The 25,504-nt window shown below is 35.4% G+C and overlaps 1 protein-coding gene across 1 annotated transcript in view; it reads right to left on the bottom strand.

Moving 5' to 3' along the window:
- Window positions 1–25,504, bottom strand: part of NCAM2 (neural cell adhesion molecule 2) — a 339,691-nt gene that overhangs the window by 53,461 nt on the left and 260,726 nt on the right. The window contains exons 11-13 of the mRNA XM_072852963.1: window positions 24,573–24,760; window positions 22,859–22,955; window positions 14,897–15,070 (exon numbers count right to left, since the gene is read on the bottom strand). Coding sequence (XP_072709064.1) covers window positions 14,897–15,070; window positions 22,859–22,955; window positions 24,573–24,760 — 459 coding nt within the window. The remainder of the gene's footprint in view (window positions 1–14,896; window positions 15,071–22,858; window positions 22,956–24,572; window positions 24,761–25,504) is intronic.

Raw genomic sequence — 25,504 nt, 5'->3', positions numbered from 1 at the left:
TATAGGCAAATTAATATATGTTAGCAAGCCTTGCATCTCAGTTGAGACTGCTATTTAAAATTCCAACACTTTTCAATTTTATTATAATTCTGTGTACTAATAGTAATAAACAGAACAACATATATAAAACCTACACTTCTTTTCTCAGTTTTACCTATTTACAGAGAATTATGTACTGTAACATACCACTGAATTCATTATTAGAAATTGAATGTACATGATTTTTTCTTTTCTAAACTACTTATTTTACTTGCTCAATTTTCTGTTCCAAACCAGCCACTTAGTCTGAATGCCAACAAATATAGTCTCCTATGCACTTGTCTTGAATGGTATATTATCACTGACAAGATTTTTTAAACTGGAAGCTCTCATTAATACTAATTGTCCCATGATCAAGGTATGTTGCTGCAGTCTTAGGAGCTACCTAGGAGCAGGTTATGACACAGGAGTTCTGCCTTTCATTCCTCTAACCCATGCAATTTTCAACTCTGGAGCATGCAAAGTGTGAGAAAAAGTGACTCTACTTGCTCTGTTACCAAATGCAGGAGCTGGCAAAAACCTATCACCATTTGAGGTAAGAATAAACCAGCTCCTGGTGACTGCTATCATCAGAGGCTATCCTCCCAGTGACAAGCAAAGGGACTAAAATGTGATCTTAAAATGTGTCTTTTATGACATTCACTACTGTGAAAAAGCAAAGACCTCAAGGCTGACATGAATGATGATTTCAACAGCAGTTGTTTTGCTTCTTACATGCAAAGATAATTTTCATTCATAGCTTTTTCTTCCTCATCCCTATCCTACTCCTGCATACTATACTTTATTTCTTGCCAATGGAGAAAGAAAAGAGTAGAGAGAAAAAAAGTGATAAATGCTATCTCTCTATGCTCTCTCTCTGTTGCTCATTGTTGTATGTGGCAGAAGGAAAACTCCATTCATAACTACTCTGTCATTCAATGACCTTGAAAAGACTTAAAGAATACTCTGTCCTCCAGGAACACTCTTCTGTTTTGTATTACAAAACACAGCAGAAGTTTATATACGCATAAATATTCCATAAATGTACTTCACATTTTTGTAAGCAGATTGGCAATATAAAATAAATGTAGATTAATACAATACAGATTTGAAAGGCAAAATTTGCAGCTGCACCATGCATCTCATTTATCAGTTATTCATATCCAATATAGCATTGCATCACTCTTTACTTAACAAGATTTAACCTTACAAGCCAGATCAGTAAGACCCTTACATCAGATCAACTTGTTAGCTGCAAGTTGTCTTGAGAGTGTGCCATCACAAAAAGCCTGAAAAGGTCTAAATAGGGAGTAGCCAAGAGTTATCACAACAGAGAAGGACCAGGTGAAATATATTTGGAATTACTGATTCTCCATTTAATAGCTTATTAAAATATTTACTACATTCTTCTTGCAATCAAAGTATCTTGCATTTGTTTTTACAGATTTTCAAGTCAAGAACTTACACACTGTAAGACACTGTTAAACAGTAAAAACACACTGTTTTTAAAAAAAACCCACTTGAACATAAATTACATTTTGCAATGAGCTTTGACTGTTTGACTAAATGCAATTGCAAACACAGAATTACAAGCTATTGAAGAGAAGAGTAACCTCAGATATTGGCAGTGGTTATAGCTGCATAACAGTTGCTTTTAGTTATGAACTCATGATGTGAAGTAAATTGTCTGGGTTTTCTTCTCTTCTTGTGACATTTTATTCGCCTTTGAATGGGAAAAGTACATTTCATTCTCCTGATGATGCAGGTCTGTATAAAAATTTGAAATATTTAAACCTAGCTTTCCCTTTACACTTCTCCTCACTTTCCAGTCTCTCTAATCCATCCATGTAATTTAGTTTAAGACATTTATTTACAATCCAACCTTTCCGTCCACATGAGACTTTTACAGCAAAGATTAAGCTGGATGGAGGCCAAGAATAGTATAGAAACAGAATTAGAGGGCTGAATAATTTTCTTATATGCAGGTATACACACAAATTAATTTGGATAAAAAGTGGTCTTTTTCCTACCATCTAATAGTAATCTATATTGGTTGTAAATTGCATCCATTCTTTCACTTTCTTTCTTTTTTTTTAATTTTATGACATGTTGCAAATTGTATCATGCCATTTTATGCCAAAAATTTAGATTTATTAAAATTAAGAACTTTTTATTTGTGTTATTTGTATTGCATCTTACATCATTATAGCTTAATAACATATGTATATGCAACTCCCGCGTTCTTATAATTTCAAAGCTGGTTTAAGTTGAGAAAACTATTTTTGAATCAAGCTAAATATCTAGTTTCTTTTGAAAAAGAAATCCCACAGGTTTAGGCTTAGCAATAGTACCATAAGTATATTCACTGATATCAGGAATGATCTATGATTTTTTTTTTACAATATTATCAATTATTTCCTATTGACAACAGAAAATTTCTTAAATTAAACCACTAATTTAAGTAAATTTTACAATGTGACAATCAATGTGACATTTTAAGATTCTCCATATTGTGCATCAATTGCTGTGGTACTAGTTGGGTATAAAGTGACACACATGTGGGTTTAGTTTTACAGGGTTTTTTTAATCCATGTTTTCAGTGGTCTTAAACTGCCTGCCTAACAGTCTGCTAAATAGAGAACCAGATTCTAAAGCTGAAATCACAACCCAGAAATGTTTTCTGAATGACTTATGGCATCATTTAACATGTACAAAAATCTCTGAGACTTCAGGTACTTCTAAATTTCTTGAGTATATACGTGATATTCCAGAAATGCAGAAACACTCCTCAGAAAGAGCAAGTGTCGTATTAGAACTGAGAACGATCACAATTCATGTCATAGGGAGCCAAATCTGACAGATATGCCAAGGAATTAAATGTCTCAAATACTTACTAAAAATGTATTTTCCCACTGGAACAGGCTAATGAACGCATTTTTCCTTCTACTTTAGCAGCTTGTACTAGACATTAATGAATTCTGCCTTGAAGATTTTCAACTATTCTAATAATTTTGAATGCTGACTTAACCTACCAAAATATTTGCAATTTGTTTCTGTTTGATCTACAAATTATACAGATACATTCTCTTAATCATTAAACTCACTAAGAAAATTATTGAATTATATGGGGTTCATATCTCTCAGCAATCCATTTGAAAGTCTTCCCAGTTTAATGGTGAAGCATTGTTACACTGGGAAAGTGTTTTAGTAATCAATGGGGTGCATACTCTCATGCTTCAGTACAAAATACGCAGGAAGTACAAAACCTACAACCTAAGATGTAGTCCATGAGAATTCTAACTGATCTATCTATTAGATTTCCTCCCCATGACAATAACAAGATACAGTAATTGCTATATTTTAGCATAAGAAAGAATAGCTTTTTGCATAATGGTGTTTCTGAAATCTTGGTGGAAAACCATGCACGATAAACTTCTAAAGTCTTCTGAAAGAATGTCTGTTCATGTAAGGTCTATCAAAAAGTCTTGCTTAGGGACAGAAAATGAAGTTCGGTAGTTTTACCCAAAAACGTGAACTGCACAGACACAAAAAATAACCATTTCATTGCTTGGAATGTCATATACATTATAAAAAGTAAAAGAGAAAATGAAATGACCTTATTTTAAATTTACTGAATATTTTTTGACTAGAAGGATTATAATAAGATTTGCCTACATACATGCATGCTTTCTCACTGGTATAGCCAATTCAAAAGTAAAAAGTGTAACACAGAGATAGACAGCTTCAAGTTTTAATTACCTCATCAACACTGGCATGAACATAATTTCCTCTAACTTTAAGGACACATGTAGTAAAAGGAGCATCAGTACCAGACATAACACACAGCACGGCAGTTTAAAAACTTGTCTTGGGTAACAGAAAATCCTTTCTCTACTATAATGTGCCTAAAAAAAAAAGTTACATGCATGTGAAAAAATAGGACAGACAGGACCTTGTTTAAAAAAACCCTCAGTTCACAAACAAACTGCTAAATATGGAATTTCCATTCATAGAGTGATTCAAAACTCTGGACAAAGCCCTGAGCACCCTAACAAAGCTTCAAAGCTGGCCCTGCTGCAACTTAGGGGGTTTGGAGCTGATGCTTACAAGGTCCCTTTCTAAATTATTCTATGATTTCATGAAGTACATGAAATTTAATGTACTTAGATGAAGAAAAAAACAACTGAACCTGCTGAGATTTGAATATGAAAGTACAAAGAATTACTTATTTCAGATTTGATCTCCAATTTGTCAAGAACCAGAGAGAAAACAAAGTTCTGTTGAAAGCAAATACTAGCAGTAGTGCTTGAAGTTTGAGAACTCCTTAATAGCTAAAACCAAACAAACTATTAAATTTATTGAAGTCTTCAATTTATTGCATAAGATTGAGATGCTGTACAATTTTTCTTAGTATTTTTTTCTCAAGAAAAATGTCTTAGATTCTTTCTATATGTTATGCTTATTTTTCAGATATGTAACATATTTTTCAGATATGTAGTCCACCTGTCAATGGATTTCCTTTTCTTGTACAAAGAATAAAGATTTCAACATTTCTTAGGTTGTAATATTTTTCATCCGTTCATTTTCCATTATAATGGAAAGTTGTAAAAAGACATATTTAAAGAAATATTTAACTGCTTTTTGTACATAGCCTGATTATGCTACTGCAAGACTTCGAAAATTATTGTCTCCTTCAATAAAAAAGTATAAGCATATGTTGGTAAAGCATCTCTGGTGTGTTTTGATATTACTACATGAAATATATTTACGAGTAATACATTCATTATTGATTCATATTATATTTGGCGCATTATTTCATAAAGGTTCTGCTTTCTGCCATCCAAAGAAGAATATCGAATGTCAAAAGAGAAAACATCCCTGACCATTAAAATTCAAAACAAATAAATAGATTCAAAAAAGCAGCTTTTATAACATGTTCATTTTCTGTATTTTTTCTTCTACCCCATGTTTTTGGAAATGTATATATAACTTTAGCTTATATAATTTGTCCATTGTAGAAAATATTTTATGTTAATATCCTACAAATGCTGAATTATAAGTCCAGGAATGATTTGGTTAAAAGACTTGAAACTCAATAGAATATCTCCTGAAAAAACAAGACCTAGAGACACTAGTAAAGCCCAGACTTTTTGTTTTGTATTGTTGTTTGGGGTTTTTTTTCCAGAAAAGTACACTACACAAGACATATTTGGTTTTTAAGATCCAAAGTGTAGAAGAATGTAAGGTTGTCATTTTGAGTAGCTATCTGAACTTAGTGCATTAAAAACAATGTCAGAATAGGCATTCTTTGAGTATGTTACTTTTAGGGCATCGCTACAGATTAACATCCTCAGATTCACCCGTCTCTAACATGACTCCACTTAATTTTATTTTAATATACCAGTGGGCAAATGCTTTAAGAAAAAAAAAAAACCTTAAGTAAAAATGCAAATTTATTAAAAATAGCTTCTGTATTTTCTTTTACCATTATTTTATGAAGCTTACACTTTTAAAGAAAAACATGAATGATTGAAAAGTACTTTTTCCTTCTGAACTACAATTTTATCCTGCTTTATTATTTTTAAGTCTTTAATAATAATCTGTTTTGCAAGGTATAATTATAAAGATGCTGCACCTTTACCATCCGTAAGCCCTGCTATGTGCACTTATCCAAAGTCATTTGATGCCACAATTTGTTACCGATATAAGAAATTCTAAATTAGCTAGGCATTACTACTTCTGCAGTTTCCTTAAAAACTTAGAAAACATAGAACCTTTTTCAAATGTTGGTAAACTGAAAAAATGAATAGACCTGCCTTTACAATTTTTTAAATAAATCTTCACTATTTATTGAGGCTTTATATAAAATAGTAATAAGTGAATTTAAAAAATTTAAAAAATACAAGAATTTAAAATTCTACCAACCTTTTGCTAAAAATCATAAAAAGCAATAGCTGAAAACAGATTAAAAAAAAAATTCAATCGTAAATCTGAGAATTTCCAAACATAAGAACAATCACAAATATTAAACAGGCTACGTGTATGAGATGAATATCATATCACAAGGCTCTTGATCTAATGAAAGGACAGAAAGAAATCATGAATACCTTTTAATAGAAGACTGCATTTTTTCCTTTTCATGACTGAAACAGATAGGGGAGTAATAATGCTGCAGTTCAGAGGAAGCAAGAGAGAGAATAGGAAGAGAGAGAGGCTAATGGCTACATAAATACGAAAATGTTTATCTCTCTTTTCTAAAATGACAGTGACAACCATCCACATATCCCACAGGTGAATTATTACAGGAATCTTCATATGGGACTGGGTTTTTACTGTATTCTTCATGTTGCTCTACCACGAGCAAATTGAGTGGCACTAGAATTGCAGAGATGATTGGTTTTCCTTGGTATTTAATTCTTATATAAATATTTAATGCTTTGAAAAGAAAGATCCATTGACATGTTTCTTTGTCTATCTATCTATCTGTAAATGTGAAGAAGGAAGGAAAAATTGCTAGGGTTTTAGTGGCCATACCCATCTTATACTGAGTTAGACTTGCGGAATAAAGTTTTTTGTATTCCTGTTGAAGACATCCAAAAGTTTTCAGAGAACATATTTTTTTCAAGGTTCAACCACACCTCCACAATGTTTTAGGTTTGTGTATAAGCTTTCATAAGTCCCTTTCATTACGAATACATTATTTGATGCCTGGGAACCAGAATTACTATTGTTTATAATGCTGTTAAGACAAAACAAGACCTTGATGACTTCTCTATTAGAGTTATACCAGTGGTGCTTTCTGAAGGACTGAAGGGATCTGAAGAACTGAATCTCACAGTCTCTGAGTCCATGCTGTTTCTTCCTTGGAAAACCCCATACTGCTTGAAAGGGAAAAATAATGCAGGTTTTTTATAGAATCATTTAGGTTAGAAAAGACCTTTATGATCGTCAAGTCCAACTGTTAACCTAGCACTGCCAAGTCCACCACTACACCATGTCCTGAAGTGCCACATCTACACGTCTTTCAAATACCTCCAGGGATGGTGACTCAACCACTTCCCTGGGCAGCCTGTTCCAATGCTTGATAACCCTTTCAGTGAAGAAATTTTTCCCAATATCCAATCTAAACCTCCCCTGGCGCAACTTGAGGCCATTTTCTCTTGTCCTGTCACTTGCTACCTGGGAGAAGAGACTGACCCCCACCTCTCTACAGCCTCCTTTCAGGTAGTTGTAGAGAGCAATAAGGTCTCCCCTCAGCCTCCTTTTCTTCAGGCTAAACAACCCCAGTTCCCTCAGCCGCTCCTCAGAAGACTTGTGCTCTAGACCCTTCACCAGCTTCCTTGCCCTTCTTTGGACACGCTCCAGCACCTCCATGTCTCTCTTGTAGTGAGGGGCCCAAAACTGAACACAGTATTCGAGGTGCAGCCTCACCAGTGCCAACTACAGGGGCACGATCACTTCCCTAGTCCTGCTGGCCACACTATTTCTGATACAAGCCAGGATGCCATTGGCTTTCTTGGCCACCTGGGCACACTGCTGGCTCACATTCAGGTGGCTGTTGATCAACACTCCCAGGTCGTTTTGCGCTGGGCAGCTTTCCAGCCACTCTTCCCCAAGCCTGTAGCGTTGCATGGGGTTGTTGTGACCCAAGGGCAGGATCTGGCACTTAGCCTTGTTGAATCTCATACAATTGGCCTCAGCCCATCGATGCAGCCTGTCCAGATCCCTCTGAGAGATTTCCTACCTTCAAGCAGACCGGCACTCCCACCCAACTTGGTGTCATCTGCAAACTTGCTGAGAGTGCACTCGATCCCCTCATCCAGATCATTGATAAAGATATTAAACAGGACTGGCCCCAATAATGAGCCCTGGGGAACACCACTTGTGACCTGCTGCCAACTGGAGTAAACTCCATTCACTACCGCTCTCTAGGCCCAGCCATCCAGCCAGTTTTTTACCCAGCGAAGAGTACACCCGTCCAAGCCATGAGCAGCCAGTTTCTCCAGTAAAATGGTGTGGAAAATGGTGTCAAAGGCTTTACTAAAGTCCAGGTAAACAACATCCACAGCCTTTCCCTCATCCACTGAGCGGGTCACCTTGTCATAGAAGGAGATCAGGTTAGTCAAGCAGGACCTGCCTTTCATAAACCCATGCTGGCTGGGCCTGATCACCTGCTTGTCCTGTACGTGCCACATCATGGCACTCAAGATGATCTGCTCCATAACCTTCCCTGGGACCGAGGTCAGGCTGACAGGCCTGTAGTTCCCTGGATCCTCCTTCCGGCCCTTCTTGTAAATGAGCGTCACATTTGCTAACCTCCAGTCAACTGGGACCTCGCCAGTTAGCCAGGACTGCTGATAAAGGATTGCAAGAGGCTTGGTGAGCATTTGACCAGCTCCTTTAGTACCCTTGGGTAGATCCCATCCAGGCCCATAGACTTGTGTATGTCTAAGTGGTACAGCAGGTCACGAAGCATTTCCCCTTGGATTATGGGAGCTTCATTCTGCTCCCCATCCCTGTCTTCCAGCTCAGGGAGCTTGGTACCCAGAGAACAACTGGTCTTACCATTAAAGAATGAGGCAAAGAAGGCATTAAGCGCCTCAGCCTTTTCCTCAGCCTTTGTCACTATGTTTCCCCTCCGCATCCAAGAAAGGATGGAGATTCTCCTTAGCCCTCGTTTTGTTGCTCATGTATTTATAGAAACATTTCTTATTGTCTTTTACAGCAGTAGACAGATTAAGTTCTAGTTGGGCTTTGGCCCTTCTAATTTTCTCGCTGCATAACCTCACGACATTGCTGTAGTTCTCCTGAGTTGCCTGCCCCTTTTTCCAAAGGTCATAAACTCTCTTTTTTTTTCCTGAGTTCCAGCCAAAGCTCTCTGTTCAGCCAGGCCGGTCTCCTTCCCCACCAGCTCGTCTTTCAGCACATGGTGACAGTCTGCTCCTGCGCCTTGAAGATCTCCTTCTTGAAGAATGTCCAGCTTTCCTGGACTCCTTTGCCCTTCAGGACTGCTTCCCAAGGGACTCTGTCAAGCAGTCTCCTAAACAAGCCAAAGTCTGCCCTCTGGAAGTCCAAGGCAGCAGTTCTGCTGATCCCTCTCCTTACTTCTCTGACAATCAAAAAATCTATCATTTTGTGATTGCTATGCCCAAGACAGCCTCCAACCATCAAATCACCCACAAGTCCTTCTCTGTTCACAAACACCAGTTCCAGCAGGGTGCCTTCCCTAGCTGGCTCACTCACCAGCTGTGTCAGGAAGTTATCTGCCACACACTCCACGAACCTCCTAGACTGATTCCTCTCTGTTGTATTGTATTTCCAGCAGACATCTGGTAAGTCTAAGTCCCCCATGAGAAGAAGGGCTAGCGGTTGTGGGACTTCTCCCAGCTCCTTATAGAATTTTTCATTTACCTCTTCATCCTGGTGGGATGGTCTATAACAGACTCCCACCTGCCTTGTTGGCCTTTGCCCTGATTCTTACCCATAAACACTCAACTCTATCATCACCATCATCAAGCTCTAGTCAATCAAAACACTCCCTAACATACAGGGCTACCCCACTGCCTCTCATTCCTTGCCTATGCCTTCTGAAGAGTTTATAGCCATCCATTACAGCACTCCAGTTGTGCGAGTCATCCCACCATGTTTCCGTGCCGGCTACTATATCATAGATTTCCCGCTGCACAATGGCTTCCAGCTCCTCCTGTTTGTTGCCCATGCTGTGTGCATTGGTGTAGATGCACTTCAGTTGGGCTATTGATCCCGACGACACCTTTTTGGGGAGCACAAGCCCTAATTCCTACGTGACCATTCTCAGGTGCTTCTGTGGTTTCTAACATATCAATAAGCCTTGCATCTTTGCCACCACATGGATCTCCATCCCCTACCTCCACTGAGATGGCAGACCAAAGGACCTCACTAGCATACCGTCTCTCAAACATTGGTGTGCTGCCCCCAGGCTTATCTCTAGTGAGCCTGGTTTTATCCCCTTCCCCCTTCAAATCTAGTTTAAAGCTCTTTCAATGAGCCCTGCTAACTCCTGTGCAATGATCCTTTTCCCCCTTTGAGACAGGTGTACCCCATCTGTCACCAGCAGGCCTGGTGTTGTGTAGATTGATCCATGATCAAAAAACCCAAAATTCTGCCCATGACACTTCTCATGAAGTCTTTGCTGATTACTCAGAAACTGATCAGTGAATGTCCTTCTTTTTTTTAAAATAAAATTACACAGAAGATTGTGGTAAGACAATTTTTCCCAGCACAGGTATCTTACACCTTCTCACTAGTTTATTTGTGTCTACAGAGGAAAGCATGGCAAATGCTCTTCACTAGTTGTTATCACCTTATTGACGATGGATGGGAAATACCCCACTCTCAGAGGTTTACCAGCTGCCCGGCTGAAAGGATGCAATCTTTCCTTGGAGACTGAACCTTGCCAATATTATCTGTACTTCTGTTACTTCAAGATTAGTGGGCTTCTCTGCCCACTATCTCAACTATGATAGTGTTGATTATGACTTTTAAGTCCCTAAATAGCCTGAAGTTGGTGTATCAGAATGATTGCTTCACTTCCTGTGCTCTCCTTCAACAGCTGCAATCAGCACAGACTTTCAAATTAAATCTTCTTCATTAAAAAAGACAAAGAGGAGGGAATAGGGAAACAGATATTCTTGGCTACAGCTCCAAGACTCTGGAATTTTCTCCTTAATTTGATCTGAAAACAGCTCAAACTAGTACAGTTTGAGACAAAAGCCACCTTTTGAGGGATTCTTTGAAGAAACCGGCAGTGCTCTTCCTAGATGAAGAGAATCACAGGCTGTTTGAATAGATTTGCACAGAATCTATTTCATACTGCTTAATTTTTTCTGATTACACTTATTTATATTTACTGGATGATTGATTACATAAGAATGTCTAAAAACTTTGGTAAGCATCTATTGTATTTTTCATATAAATAAAACCAGACAATTATAATCCTACTTGTAGAAGGTTTTATACATAGTTATTGGGTCATAATTATAAGAAAATTAATGACTTGTTAGAGTTAGTAGAAGTTTCTTTCAACACTTTTTTGAAACATCTATTAATCATTTATTAACACTTTATTTATAAACTAACTTCTGTAGGCACATTTCGCAGATGTTTGTTTTTATTTAAAAATACAGTTGTCATTCATTTTATGAGTTTATGGCTGTTCTCTGTGATGGTGTGAAGACAACTACACTATTCCTTCTGGTGACAGCAGAGAGGGACCAGAAGATCCAGTTTAGCCTTGACAGTCTCTGTATTGGAAGGCTAACAGTCTTCCAGGCACACCTTTCTCCAGCATGTAGGTTTTTCTGCCTCTTTCCGTTAGAAGACGATCTTGGAATTTACACGTTACCTACATTGCGGCAAGAAAGGGCTGCAGTGCTGTTTTGTCACTGCTGAGTTAAATCCGTCCGATACAAAGACATCCTGTAAAATTTCAGCATGGTTTATAACTGGCTGCTGAGAAAAAATCGACTCATGCATTATGTATGCATAATTACTTGAGACGTGCCAGCAGTTAACTGTTCCTGTGTAAACAGCCTTTATAGCTGAATCTTAGCCATAAACTTGTCCCTAAAATGTGAACAGATGAAAAAAGTGATTTTTTTTTCCATTAAGGAATATTGACCAAGTATGGAAGTTATGATGACCCAACTACAAATCATAATACAGAATACTGACTGCATGTAGTCTAAACATCCTCGTCACTCAGCTGAGAAGATGTTGAGGCATGGTAGGAAAGTGGTCCTTAGTTACCTAAGCACAATCAGAAACTGTCTCAAAAACATGTAGTATTTTTTTATCATTCAAAAGACTTAAAAGTATCCTAAATGTGTCCAAAAGTATAAAGAAAAAAAGAAAGGCCTTCACACTGAGAAAAACTTATTTAAAAATTCTTTCAGGAACTGAAAATAGGGATTTAGAAGAGGATATCTCAATGTTATCCTACTATGACACTTTAAGTAGGCTAAAACATAAATGGAGAGAGGTTTAAAGAGATGTTTTAGAAAACTTGCTGAAATCCTCTGAATGCTCAGGAAACAAGCAAAGGCTGAATTTTTCAGAAATATTCCAGTTACATTTAGCAGTATTTTAATTAAAAAAAAAGGACACTAATATTGGTTTTTGACATCTCCATATGGGAAGACTGTTTCTGCTCTGGGCTGTTCAGCCTGTGTTTTGGTAACACATCTTGTTTTTCTGGTTTGGCCCTATAGTACCTCACAAATAGAGCAAGTTTTTAACTCATTATAAAACATCTGCAAGAATGCAGATGATGCATTCATCATATGATAAATGCAACCAGGTCCCTTTTGATTTCCCTATCAAATTACTCAGTGTAGCACCACGAAGATTTACAAAAACAAGATGCCTCCTGCTTAGCAAATATTTGAAATTCTGTAGTAGTTTTTGATTTCTAAAGTAGTTCAGAGATAAATTCAGAGAAATATAGGATATACAATCTCAGTCTTTCTGTGCAGGTGTATACAAATAGAGATTTCAGAAAACAGCATGAATTAATGATGGATCTAGAATTAATTTTTAATATTGTCCACTGTTGTCTCAGTAAAGTTTACCTTCCCAATATTCATCTATTTACTAAGCATATCTATTTGTAGACCAAGATGGCTTTTCAGGTTGTTTTCATATTTACTAGTTTTTGTCATCACTTCGAGTAGTCTCTGATAATACATACTATTAAGAGGTACCTTTAAGATGTCTAAAACCAGTGTGACCTATGTTGTTTTTTCAATAAAATCTCTCAGCATTACAGTTGGGGGACAATGAAGTCAAGAGGAAAAGACAAGTCTCAAAAAAGGTAAATCCTCTGAAAACTTCCAAGCGAGAAAGGAGAATAAACTGAAAAAAGTAAGGCAAACTGCACAAAAGGAAGATGTGGGGAAATAACATGACAGCATGTAGGAATTAATACAGCCTTTTTCTCAAAGAAGCTGTATATTCAATTTTAGTAGGGATGGCAGCAGAGATCCTAAATACTCACAGTCTACTTCACAGTGGTATTGTCTTCATAAGGATGGAACGTATTTGTACCTGCCACTCTACTCTGTTTTTAGAATAAATTACAATACAATTCAAATAGATATTGTACTAAAATAATTCCAAGATCAATTCATGTTATACAGAAATGTCCAAAATGAGCTGTATACAACTTAAACATGTAATGCTGAAATAATGTTTCAAAATCAAAGTGTGAACTTTTGAAGAAGGCAGCTCCAGTCAACTCTAATAACAACAAGGGTCTGTCAAGTTATGTATCTTTCCTAATGTAATCAATTAAACTTTTAATAAACTTCACATTGATAAAAATAATATGAAAGAAAGTTTTATGGGGAGTAAGGTAAATACGCTGTTCTATGAAGTTAACACTGAGGACTTTTTTTTGTTCTGGCTTTACATTTAAATTAAGCATCTGTGTGACTGCACTCTGTAGTCACTGGGTTTGTTCTCATTTGAGTACATTGCACCCTACTACACAGACTTGTCACTTCAGGTTTTAGTATTTGGTATATTGTAGTTCTCATCAGAGAAATTTATTGTCAATTCATTGAAGGAAGTAGCTATAAGAAAAAAAGTCTCAAACTTCATCTGAAACATAACATGAAAAGAAGAGAAGAGGTACACTAATGTCCATTAATGTGTATGCCCTGCAACTACAGGAAACACATTGTGTTCTTTAGATCTTCTGATACTGAAAAACATACAAGCTATACTGGACTAAAATGAATGCTACTATGATAAACAGTATTACATTTATACACATGGTTACTGTGTTTGGTTAAGAAAAACAAAAGTTAAAAAGTCATTATATGTCTCGTTGAATATATGTTGATTACATGTTCATTGTATATTTCTTTGAAATAATTCTGTAATTTGGAACATGCTCTACTTAGTGAAGAATTTTTGTGTGTGGATTACGGATGTGAAAGGGAAAGAGATAACACACGTTAGATCATTTGCTACATTTTTTCTCCCGTCACTGTGCTAATAGCTGCAAAACCATTCACCTCCTGCTGTATAAATCAGAAGACTGTTGGGGCTGCTTTAACTTGCACTATCTGTTAAAAATATCAAAGGGTAAATATGGATGCAAGGGATTACTGATCCGTTGAATGTATTTTGTTAACATTACTCTGTATAAACACCCAACCTCGGCATATACTTAAAGAACTCTTGTCTATTTGGGGGGGCTTATGCTCTTTTCTGCCTTTAGAGAAGTGCAAAGAAAGCATAGATCTGGCAAGGAACTAGCTCCATTTGTAGCATCCCCACTAATATAGTAGTTAGATAACATATAATATCTGACAAATGTATTTAATGTTTGTTGAACAATACTTTATAGATATGCTTTTGAAACAGACATCATGAATATTAACAGGTATGCAGAAAGGTTACTAAGTAGCTCAAAACCAGTAATTAATGCCCAGGATTAAATATCACATAATAGCTTACTTAAAATTTTTCAGTTAACTGCATATGTAATGCACATTCTCAAACTAACTCCTCTGTGATTTCTACTCTCTTTGAAATTTATAGATTCAAAAATATTCTTCATATCTACTTGACTGGACAGTGAAAAATGCAAAATAATTGTAACTTTGTTCACCAAAACTTTTTTAAAACTAAAAGGTAATGGTTGACTTTTACAAGATTACAGTAAGATTTCTAATTGGTGTAAAAAGGTCTGATTTCATTAATATTAACTGAAGATACAGCTACTGGACTAAGACTAATGGAGAAACAAAGAATCAGTTAACATATACTTGCATTCTTTACCCTTGACATTCTTTTAAGTTAAAATACTTCCATTTATTTTTTGTATACTTACTTTGAACTCCATGGGAGCGAACTATTTTCCAGGTTTCTGAGGCTATCTCTTTTATATCCACTTGGTAGTGATGAATGGGCACACCTCCATGTGAATCTGGCTTATTGAATGAAACTTTGGCAGTGGTTTGTGACAACTCTAAAACTCGTACTCCATAAGGATTTGATGGCACATCTAAAAAAGTACAAACATCAATTTAATAATAAGCAGCAACTAGGCAGACCTAAACAGTTGATAATCTACTCCAAAATGTTTCCTTAGCATCTTGAAGGGAGAAAAATAAAATATTGACTATGATGTAATAATGTTTGTGTTAAACAACTTAAGCTTTCTAATACAGAGCTGTAAGAAAACCACATTTATTTTCTTGTATGCTAAATTTATGCAAAAACATTTTCCATTTCTGCCTTTCTTTTATAATATGATCTTTTTTAATAGCTAATTTTGTCATAGGCAAATGTAAGAGATTAATTTATTTACTATGTTTTATTATGTAAAAGAGAATAACAAACTTTACATCAAATTTAACAAAAGGAACAGTTATGGCTAGATAGATCATTCAGAGTCTGAATTCTTTTAAATCATATTATGACAAAAAACTGTAGAAATAATTTGGCCATTTTTATGAAACTTTGAAATACAGCTGAAAACATGAATCCTTTTTTTCTTTTTTTTGAAAGACTGGATTCCAAGCTACTAGCAAGGAATATTAATGGAAGGTTTCTATTCTCTTCTCAGGTTAAGAAATAATTTGTGGAATAGGTTGAAAGAAACATTTTTTCTGAAATCAAAAGCAAGTGCATATCTTTCAAAGTAGAAAAGAACTACGAAAATAAAGCAGGTGTCTGTAGGTGTTGAGATGCTAGATATGAAACAAAAGCAAAAAATTAACCTTGGGGTCAGTACATCTTTAAAAATAGAAATATTGTTACTTTTACAATGTATGACCGAACTAACACATAGATGACAAAAGACTAACTGTTCTAGTTGTCATACATTTTAAAGTGTTATAATTACAAAAGATTGTATTGAAAATACTAGGAAGAATTTTAGTCCTGTGGACAGAAGACCAGCGATTTGAAACACCATTAAAAATTTCTCTTCTGATACATCTGACAATTATTATTTGCATACCTGCTTACAGATTTGACATTGCTTTTGTCTCCATGGTATGGAAGATATTCTTATAAGGACATGTAAGAATTTGAGCCAAAGCCTATAATTTGGTTAGTGGGTATTGAACCATTTACATAAAATATAGACTTCATTCAAGGACTGTCAGACAGTTGGGAATAAAAAGAGAATCAATCTGAGCTTCAACCAGTATTGGTACTTGAATGAAAATGAGCCAAAAATTTCTGTAAAATATTAAAGAATGGATTTAAGGATATATTCAGCCATGAATTCTCAGGAAAAGGACACCTGCCAAAGCTGCTCTAAAGGGGCTGATTTGTATAACCTTTTAATAATCAGGCACCTAAATTTTTCCAGAAAAATTCTCTAACAGTTGTGAGAGTCAAGTGTCTTAATGCTAGTATCATACCTCTGTGAATTCTTACAGTTAGCATTTCTGAATATAGGTCTCCTGAAACCTCCAATGCTTGGTGCTCATTGGGTTAAAACCAGCATAGATTTATTTACGTGGACGAACAATTTTAGTATCTTTTATGTAAAGACACAACTATATGAATCCATGATGTTAAAGATTTGAGTAGAATGCAAATCTCTGCTTGAGGGATTCAAACCCTCAAATCCTTTCTTATTCCAGGAAACATTCGTTTCACCAGGATATGGGATGTTGCAGGAAATTTTCACCCTTCTTAGTGCAGCTGTATTACTCTGCAGAAAAGAATTCAAGATTCATGGTCAGACAGAACGTGACCAAATGTAACCAGTATGCTATGCATCCAGGAGAACACAGACCTGGGGCTTGAATCTTTTTCTAAATTGATCAAAAAGTTGGGGTTTTTTGGAAAAAAGAAAATATGTTCAAAAATCCATACAGATTTTTTCCTCTGATCACATGGAACAAGAATTAGTTATCTGAGTTGCTTGCTAAGTAAGCATTGATCCCAAAATCAGAGGAGGATGACGATTAGAACCAGCTTGTGACCCCTCTCCTCCAGATTCTCATTACAGCTGAGAGCAATATTTTTTTTTCCCCGCTAGTGACAGTACCTTAAGCACCATTCTGTGTACAGAGTCTTTCTCTCCCTAGCTCAAATGAGTGGGAAAAATACAACATAAGAATGCCAGCAAAGCAATCCAGGATAGCCAAAGTAAAGCAGCAGGGCACTGTATGAGTGATGTGGATACCAATCACTTGGGAAGATGTATGCAGTACTGAATATTAATGCTCTTTGGATTTAATTACAGGTTAAAAGCTGCTGTGGATACCTACAATATTACAAATGGTTTCTAAACATTTTTATTCCTTTTCTGTTGTTAAAAGAGTTAAAAATGAAACAAAAAATATTGTTCAAGGTTGAATGAATATTTAATTTCATTCAGACTATTTTTATGTTAGTTTTTGTATGCTCTTTTTATAAGGAAATTCACTGTTACTTCAGTTTGGATTAAAACAATTATTTGGTCAATGATATGAAACAAAAACGTGTTATTTACATATCCACTCTGTTCTTGACTTTCAAAATGTTAAGGAGATCTCTTTTCTTTGTGTGTTTACCTCTGCATATGATTAACTATAATAAACATGGCATAGGGAAGAAGACATCCTTCAGGAAGAACCTTATGTTCTCTACTGCAGATTCAGGTATAATTTCTGCCAAATAAAGATATGATTCCATTTGGTAATAAGCATAAAATGAAGCTCCTGTGAAAACCCAGTAAAATATTTTGCATAACTTGCACAATGCAATATGTTTAAAACTCATTTAAGTGTGAAATACATCCAAAATACTATTTTAAATATGCATCCCACAATCCAAGCAACCCACACATGTAGGTAACTTTTATGCCGTTTTCAGAGTTGAATTATATCAGTTCTTAAGAAAAGAGTCAATCACCTGAAGAAAATACAACAGGAGACACATTCCTAGTCAAAATCAGAAACAAATACTAGCAATTCCATTAAGACAGAATAAAATACCTACTGCCTCTTTCAGACTAGGCAAATCTATAGGTTTTTCCCCAAAGAAGATCATTAGCAGCTTAATGAACTGAATCTAATTCTGTAGTTCTCTAATGAGTATGACTTTGATCATGCAACGTAAAGAGCCCTCTCTGGTCCTGATCTAGCTAAACATTCCAGCATTTGAGCTGTCCTGTCAGCTGAAATTATTTGGAGCATTGCCATGATTTTCACATTAGAATTGCAAGAATATCATAAAAGATCATTGTTTAGCAGGATTGAAGAATAATTTGCAAAGTTGTATATTCTGAAGTCTGCATCTGGAAGGACAGAACTGTGGAGGGTTTTTGTTCTTTTTTGCTTCTAAAACCAACCCTGTGGATAGTTCTTGTTCTTTTTCCTTCTAAAGCCAACCAACCAAATGAATCTTAGAGGAGTTTAGCTATGGGCAGTGATTACTCTTTCATATAGTGTTACAGACAGAAGTTGAAGGACTGTATAGTAGAAAAAGTATGGGATTTATTTTCTATGATCTAAAGACCACTTAGTGATAACAGAGATTCTGGTATACCTTCTTAGAAGTTCCACTGCTCTTTGCTGTCGTTATACTGCTGTCAAAACAAAGGATAATTTACAAAAAGTTCAGCCTTTAAATTAAAATAAATCATTAAAAAAACCAAGTGTCAGACATTTAGTCAACTTCATCTTCTTGCCACAGTGTCTAGTCCTCTGTCAGTATGTGACTGTATTCACATATGATGTTAAAGAATTCCTTAAAAATAAAAGAAAAAAAGATCCCCAAATAGTAAGTGTAAAATTGGACTTGATGTATTTTGTACTCAGCACATAAAGCTGGTTAGCACAAATGAATTTTGTGATACGTTGGCTTAAATTAAGTAGTATTGGTTTGGTTCCAAAAACATTATTGCAGCTGATAGAGAAGTATACACAGAATTATGAGTACATGCTTATCTCCACTGATATGTAAATGCTCTTTCAAGTCTATTAGTATTATTACCCAGCCTGTTCAATAAATGACCACCATTTCTCACTGGAGATTTTCTTTTCAAGCTATTTTTTGGATAGTTTTATGGAAGAAAATAATTTTCCTTCTGAGAGTTTAGCAGTCCTGGTATAAATGGAGAAAAGGAAGTGATGGTGTGAGAGTAGGTACTGCGGGTCAGAGATTTATCTTCCAGCTAGCTCTTGTCTCCTATCTCCTGTCAATGTATTCCTAGTGCAGTTCTGCAGCTTTTCCTGTCTCTGTATATCTGGCATATATATTGAGTGAAAGTAACTATGTCTAAATGCTGAATGTAAGTAGTATTAGAACCATGGCAGGGAAAGAGATGGTGCTGGGGAGTAGACCTTTGGAGTCAAAGACCTGCATGAAATAATTCATGCTTGTACATCCTTAGAATGGAGAAAAATTTCAATATTAAATTTACAGGTTAGGCTCAGTCTTGCTTTGATGTCCTTGCTTGGGGACAATATTTGCAATCTATATAATCTAATGCAATATTATGCATTATACTACTGTAAGTAGTGCCTAGCACAATGGAGCCCTGACACCCCCAAACCCAGTGTTTCCAGCCCCACATAAATACTACACTACAAACGCCTTATGTTAAGGATACCTGTTCATTATTATTTCTACAAAATTTGAGTTTGTTTTATTTTCTGCATTTCATATAATTATATAGAATGTCCATATAGAGCTCATGCTTTACATAATAACTTCCCGTAATTCTTTTTTCATTACACATTCACTAAATATACTCTGATTTACCTTTTTATGTTTATAACTCCAATACATTTTTTTTTTTAAGTGTTCAACAAGTTTTCTGAATAATTGACTGAAATATGTTAAGCAAACTGTTGTGAAAGTAGAGAATAGTAAGCTGTTTGAAAAAGTGGCATCAGTAACATCTCTGATAGAGTTGTATTAAAAAGCCAAAACAGGATTATAGCTTGTATGGAGCTATTTGCTCTTACTTGCATTTCCAGGGGGTCTCATGTGAGAATTTGCTGAAATACAATGCATAATCAAAATATCATGTTCCTTTTCAATTAATAATGATAATTGCTTTGTATTAAAATTAATTAATTATTTATAAAAGCAGGAGAGAAATACATAGCTAAAATAATCATCATGCAGTATCATGCATTGTGATGGGACACGGTTTTGCAAATCTGAGAAAAAAATCACCAGATATAGATCAGATGATATGCTGAGAGGCTCTCATATGTATATACGTCTTTATGAAAAAAGAGTCCACAGTAATAATCACAACCTGAGTTCCTGTGTTTTCATTGGCATAATTGTTCTATTTTCTCATCTTTTTCTGTCCTGACAGGTAAGACACCAGAGGGATGCAAGTGGGATTTTTCCTTCTCTTTCCTACCATTTATGTTTATTGCTTTAAGAAAGACTTCTAGTAGCGAGTCATCTGATTTTGAGAGGAATTGAGAAATTATTTTAGCAGCTTTCACATTGTACATCTACTGCTTTTCCCTTTCAGTGAAGCCTCACATGTAACAAATCTTAGAGATGATACTCCAAAGGCAAGTGTAGCACCTAGTCCAGCAGGAACCTGGACTAGGTGTAGCACCTAGTCCAGGCAGAACCAGTGCTGTCATCAAATCTACAGATGCACGTATTGCCCCAAAGAGAAAGCATGCTGCTGAAGAGAAATAGATGTAACTGACTAAAATCAGAGGGTTACATGCAGTCCTTTTGAATGAATTTAATGTAACTCGGCAAATCCTATGCCAGTCATGAGTCAGAAAATCAAGTCCTGAGATTTTTAGAGGGCTAAATCTACTTCCTAAATTAAATGATGGCAAAAGTAATATACAGGTAATAGATACAGTTTACCTATTCAAATCAATGCTAACTTCCCACAAGTCTTGAGATTTCTTAATTAGAGACAGAACAGTTGGTATAGAAACTAATTGTGTTTTTCCTTAAAGCTTAGAGCTTTTCTATTACTACCTCAATTTTGAATGTCACAGGGAGTATTCATTTTTCATATTTAATGCTATATGCAGTACTAATGAGCTGATATAGTCATAATTTTAGCCCTATTACAGAAACTCAATTGTTCAAGTAATTCCATTAAAATAAATGGGATCAGCCAGGTAAATGATCATGAACATGACTGAAGATTCTACAAACTGTTCTCTTCTGGAATTTCTTTTCACAAAAAACAAAATTATTTTAGGTATGAATTAGATTGTGTGAGTCCTTATATCGGGGAGAATTTTATAAGGTGGAAAGTAGAGAATGTATTGTATGAAATTAGGACCCAGCTGAGACTAAGGACAGCTACGTGCAAAGGAAGAGGTAATATATTTTTCATTAGTTGCATGTAGCTATCAAAGGAAGATCAGGTTTGCAACACAGCTAATACCCCAAAAAAGTTGCAAAATGAAGGGGAATGGATCTTCTGGATGACGTAGAATTGTGCCACATAGAAATCTGCTGTTTTCTCAATAAAACCCCACATTTTCCTATTTTAGGAAGTTCAGCTCTTTTGACCACTGTTCAAAGACAAAAAAATAGTATAGTATCCACGGTAAAAGTGTGTGCTAGTAATCCATCCTTTAGAGGTAATGGGAAAAACTTTCAATGCTGTGTACAACTTCTAAGAAATTTCTTAATAAACACCTGTTTTTTATAACTCCTGAGACCCCAAAAGAAAATAATTACCCTATTGAGCAAAACTATAAAAATTAAAACACCAGGCTGGGTAAGAGAGCCTCCCTGTGACTGGATGTGCACGTTTCAGCAATGCACCTCCAAAGGTCCTCCTAGTAGGGCTCCAAAGAGTTTATTTTCTTATTAAAAAAAAAAAAAAAAAAGTAACAAAAAGTTACAGCTGAAACTTCCAAGATCATAAAAAAATATACAAGTCCTACTTTAAAAAAAAAATAAATACAAGACCTTAGTTCTACCTGTCCCCTTCAATATGTATCAGCCAGTCTGGCAGGAGGGTATGACCTGAAAGTTACATGATAAAAATGGTCCATAACAATGCATCACAAGGGGTGTATAGGTTCCAGTGTGGCTGTACCTTTGTTACTATAAACTGCATTATAACTCCATAGACATCATTAAAGCTGGAACAATTTGCATCATCTAAATATGTAGATCTAAATGTTGGGAGACCTCAAAGCTTGCTGAACAATCGTTAGTCCATCCCACAAGAAATATAATTGAAAGAAATGCAAAGAAACTCTCATTTACTCTCAGTTAATAGTTATTTCTGTCAAAGAACAAACATACAGTCATATTTTTATGTTTCCCTAAACAACAATAGATAGACCTAAAAATATTCAGAAATTCTGTAACAATTGGTTGTAGAACATCTCAGAGCTTAAATTAATTCAATCTAACACTCTGGGTCAAATTCTGCTTTTAAATAACTAAAAGTGCAAATTAAGATAGAACTTCTTTGCTGAAGTATTTCAGCCTTTTGTCATCCTTGGTTTACCAAGAAAATACCAGGGAAAAAAAGGAAAAAAGACTTTCCTAATTCTTTCTTATTTTTACTGCCTGCAAACCATATGTCTCTCCACTGAAGTAATGAAAATACACTGTTATAAATGTAGGATGTAATAAGGGCAAAGGAAAAAAAGTTAGACATTCAATTTTTTTCAAATTTCAGAAGGCCTTAAAATTAAATCCAAAGAAGATTCATATTCTGAGGGAACTGGTTTATTTTACTTTATATTGCAACTCAACTTTTAGAGAATTAAAATTAACTGCAAACATTCCATTGGAATAAACAGAGAAAAGTGTGTTTGAACTTAATTTTTATTAAAATAGAAAAAATATTTAATGAAAAGGAAAAAACTTTTTAACTTACCAGCTTGACCAAGTGTATACTCCTGATATCTTGTTCCTATTCGGTTTGTGGCTGTACAATTATACCGTCCAAAATCACTGTCAGATGTGGGAGCAATCTTTAAAATGAATACAGTTTATAAATATTAGTTTCTAATCAAATATCAAAGTTCTTTAAAAAATTCAGAAATGCAAAAATGTTCTCGTTAACCAACACGCAGATGAGTTCTTCCTTCAGCCTATCTAGTATATTCTCCAAACAGAGATCTGAATACACCCTTTTTCATGTTAAACTCCCCCTTCTCAAATTCAAATGATGAAATAAAATAATGGAAAATGGTGACATTGTTCATCTTTACAATTTCACTTTTAAATAAGAAAAAAAAATCTAATAAACTTCACATTTTTTTCACAGATACTATTGGCACAAACTGATATTTTGACTGAAATAATCAATGAAAGGTCTGAAAATTGCTGATTCCTATAGATGATGCAAGAATAATGTTTTACTTTTTATTGTTTACAGGATTCACAATACATCAGACATTCGGGGGAAAAATAAGATGTAAAGGATGTGGCTAAACTGTAAACTCAGGTGAATAAGGATATAAGACAGAACAGATAATAGATACCACAGGAAGCTAATGCTCTATTGGAATCCAGCTTGCCTGACCAACTGTTTAGGTGACAGAAGAATGGAAGAGCACTCAGAGAACCACAGACTGTAATGCATATTTTGTGTTGTTAAGCTTTACTTAAAATAAAAAAACCCTAAAGATGACCTTCAAACAAGAGTAAGACTGTGTCTCTTTAAACATATATCTTATACTACAAGAAATGAGGTTATTTGTTTGGACTTTAGGAAAAAAACATAGTTTTTTTCAGGGCACTGTACACATCTTGCTTGGGATCTGAAGTAGGTCCCCCACTCTGATTAGCCCTATAGCTCCTCAATCTTTTTTCCCATGGCAACTGAGAAGCTTATGCTCAGACACAAGCCTGATACTAGATAGAATTGGAGAAAACTAACTTTTTCCACACCTGTGGAGGAAGACAGTATGTTGTTCCTGTAATAGGTGAGACCAGGGCTGGAGACACTGGTTACACTTTGTTGTGAAATGATTAATTAAGGACCATGATTTGCTATACGCAATTGCGGAGTAGTTCACTGTTTAGTCAAGTTAATGAAGTAAACAGATCATTAAGGTCCACTCTTTGTCTTCTGCCTTTCTCAAGTTTTGTTCTTACATGTACCTTTTAGATAACAGAAGGGAGCTTAGTTCTTATTTTTCCAGTGCCTCCATGAGGAAACAGTTGCTATCAAAGCCAATTGCAGTTTATTATCACTTTACCCTTCTGCTTTGTTCTTGGCTGAAGCCACACAAATATTTTTGTATATACCAAGCACCTACCAGATAGTCACTTTAATTTTTAGTATTAACCTTATGGGTTAGTTTTATATTTATTTATGTATTTACTTGCAAGAAATGCAAGTTACATTTTTGTTCACTGCAAATGGAAAACTGAGCATGAGCCATGCAAATTATGTTTATTTTCTAACTGCTCACAAGAAATGTAGAGATAAATAAGTTCCTAAATAGTTTGTTTTAAAAAAGAGCTTTACTTATTAAATTATAAGTCTTATCCTTAAATGCACTCTATGGTACTTGTAATGGTGCCAAACTGAGGAAGAAATTAATTAATGTCACAACGTTGATTTCCATGTTAAGTCTTACCTCTAGAATCAGCTTTCTTCCTGTACTGTAGGTCTTCAGATGTGTTGTATTTTTTACTGGTAAAACTAATTTTCCTCTTCTCCACTGAACTGAGGCAGACGGATTTGCTAGCACTTCACAGCTTATATTGATGGGATTGCCTTCCCAAGAGTAGTACATGGTTTGATTTGACACAAATGTTGGGGCGTCTGGTAAAAGGAAGTAATACACAAATATATTAACTGTTTTAGTAAAACAAACCGTACACCCCTATCCAAGCATTCATGTTTACATAGAAATTTCAATTGATTGCTGTATCAATTTATTACAGGCCATGAAAATATCAGTATTCAACCTTGAGTTTCTTGAGCCTTTATTTTGGTAGCTTTCTCCTCTCCTGAAACTGTTTCAGCTGAAATTCTCAGAAAGAGAATACCTGCTAATTATATTTAGCATTAGGCAACACCAGGCCCTTGAAAGACATTACCTCAGAAATGACAAAGAACATTTCTTCCTGAGGATGAGAAACTCTTCAGCCAGACCCTTGTATGACAAAGGGAGGTGACATATGAAACTTATATACATATGATCTGGTCATTTTCTGATTTTACAGTGTCTTCTTTTGCTATGGAGAAATTACATTCACTCTCCAAATTTTCATAGATGTGTAAGAGCTTCACCCACTTCTCAGTGGAACTATCTTATACCTTATGATAACTTTCTAAAGAGAGATGTTTAATTGTGTGAATAAACCTAGACGAAAAAAAAAATAAAAAAATACCTAAAATGTTGCAACGTATTCTACCTACTTCAGAAAAATATTGTGTGTATCAGTACACTATTTAGGATAATCTTTATATCAGTTCCTTATGAAATCATCAAGCTACAGACAAGCAAAAAGATGGTGTGTCTTCCTTACAAACCCTCCTATAAATAGCTAAGTTAAACATATA

This window comes from Ciconia boyciana, chromosome 1 (genome assembly GCF_034638445.1).
Source record: "Ciconia boyciana chromosome 1, ASM3463844v1, whole genome shotgun sequence".
Taxonomy (NCBI): Eukaryota; Metazoa; Chordata; class Aves; order Ciconiiformes; family Ciconiidae; genus Ciconia; species Ciconia boyciana.
Note: the sequence above shows the minus strand (reverse complement) of the source record. Positions and strands in the feature narration are given on the sequence as shown.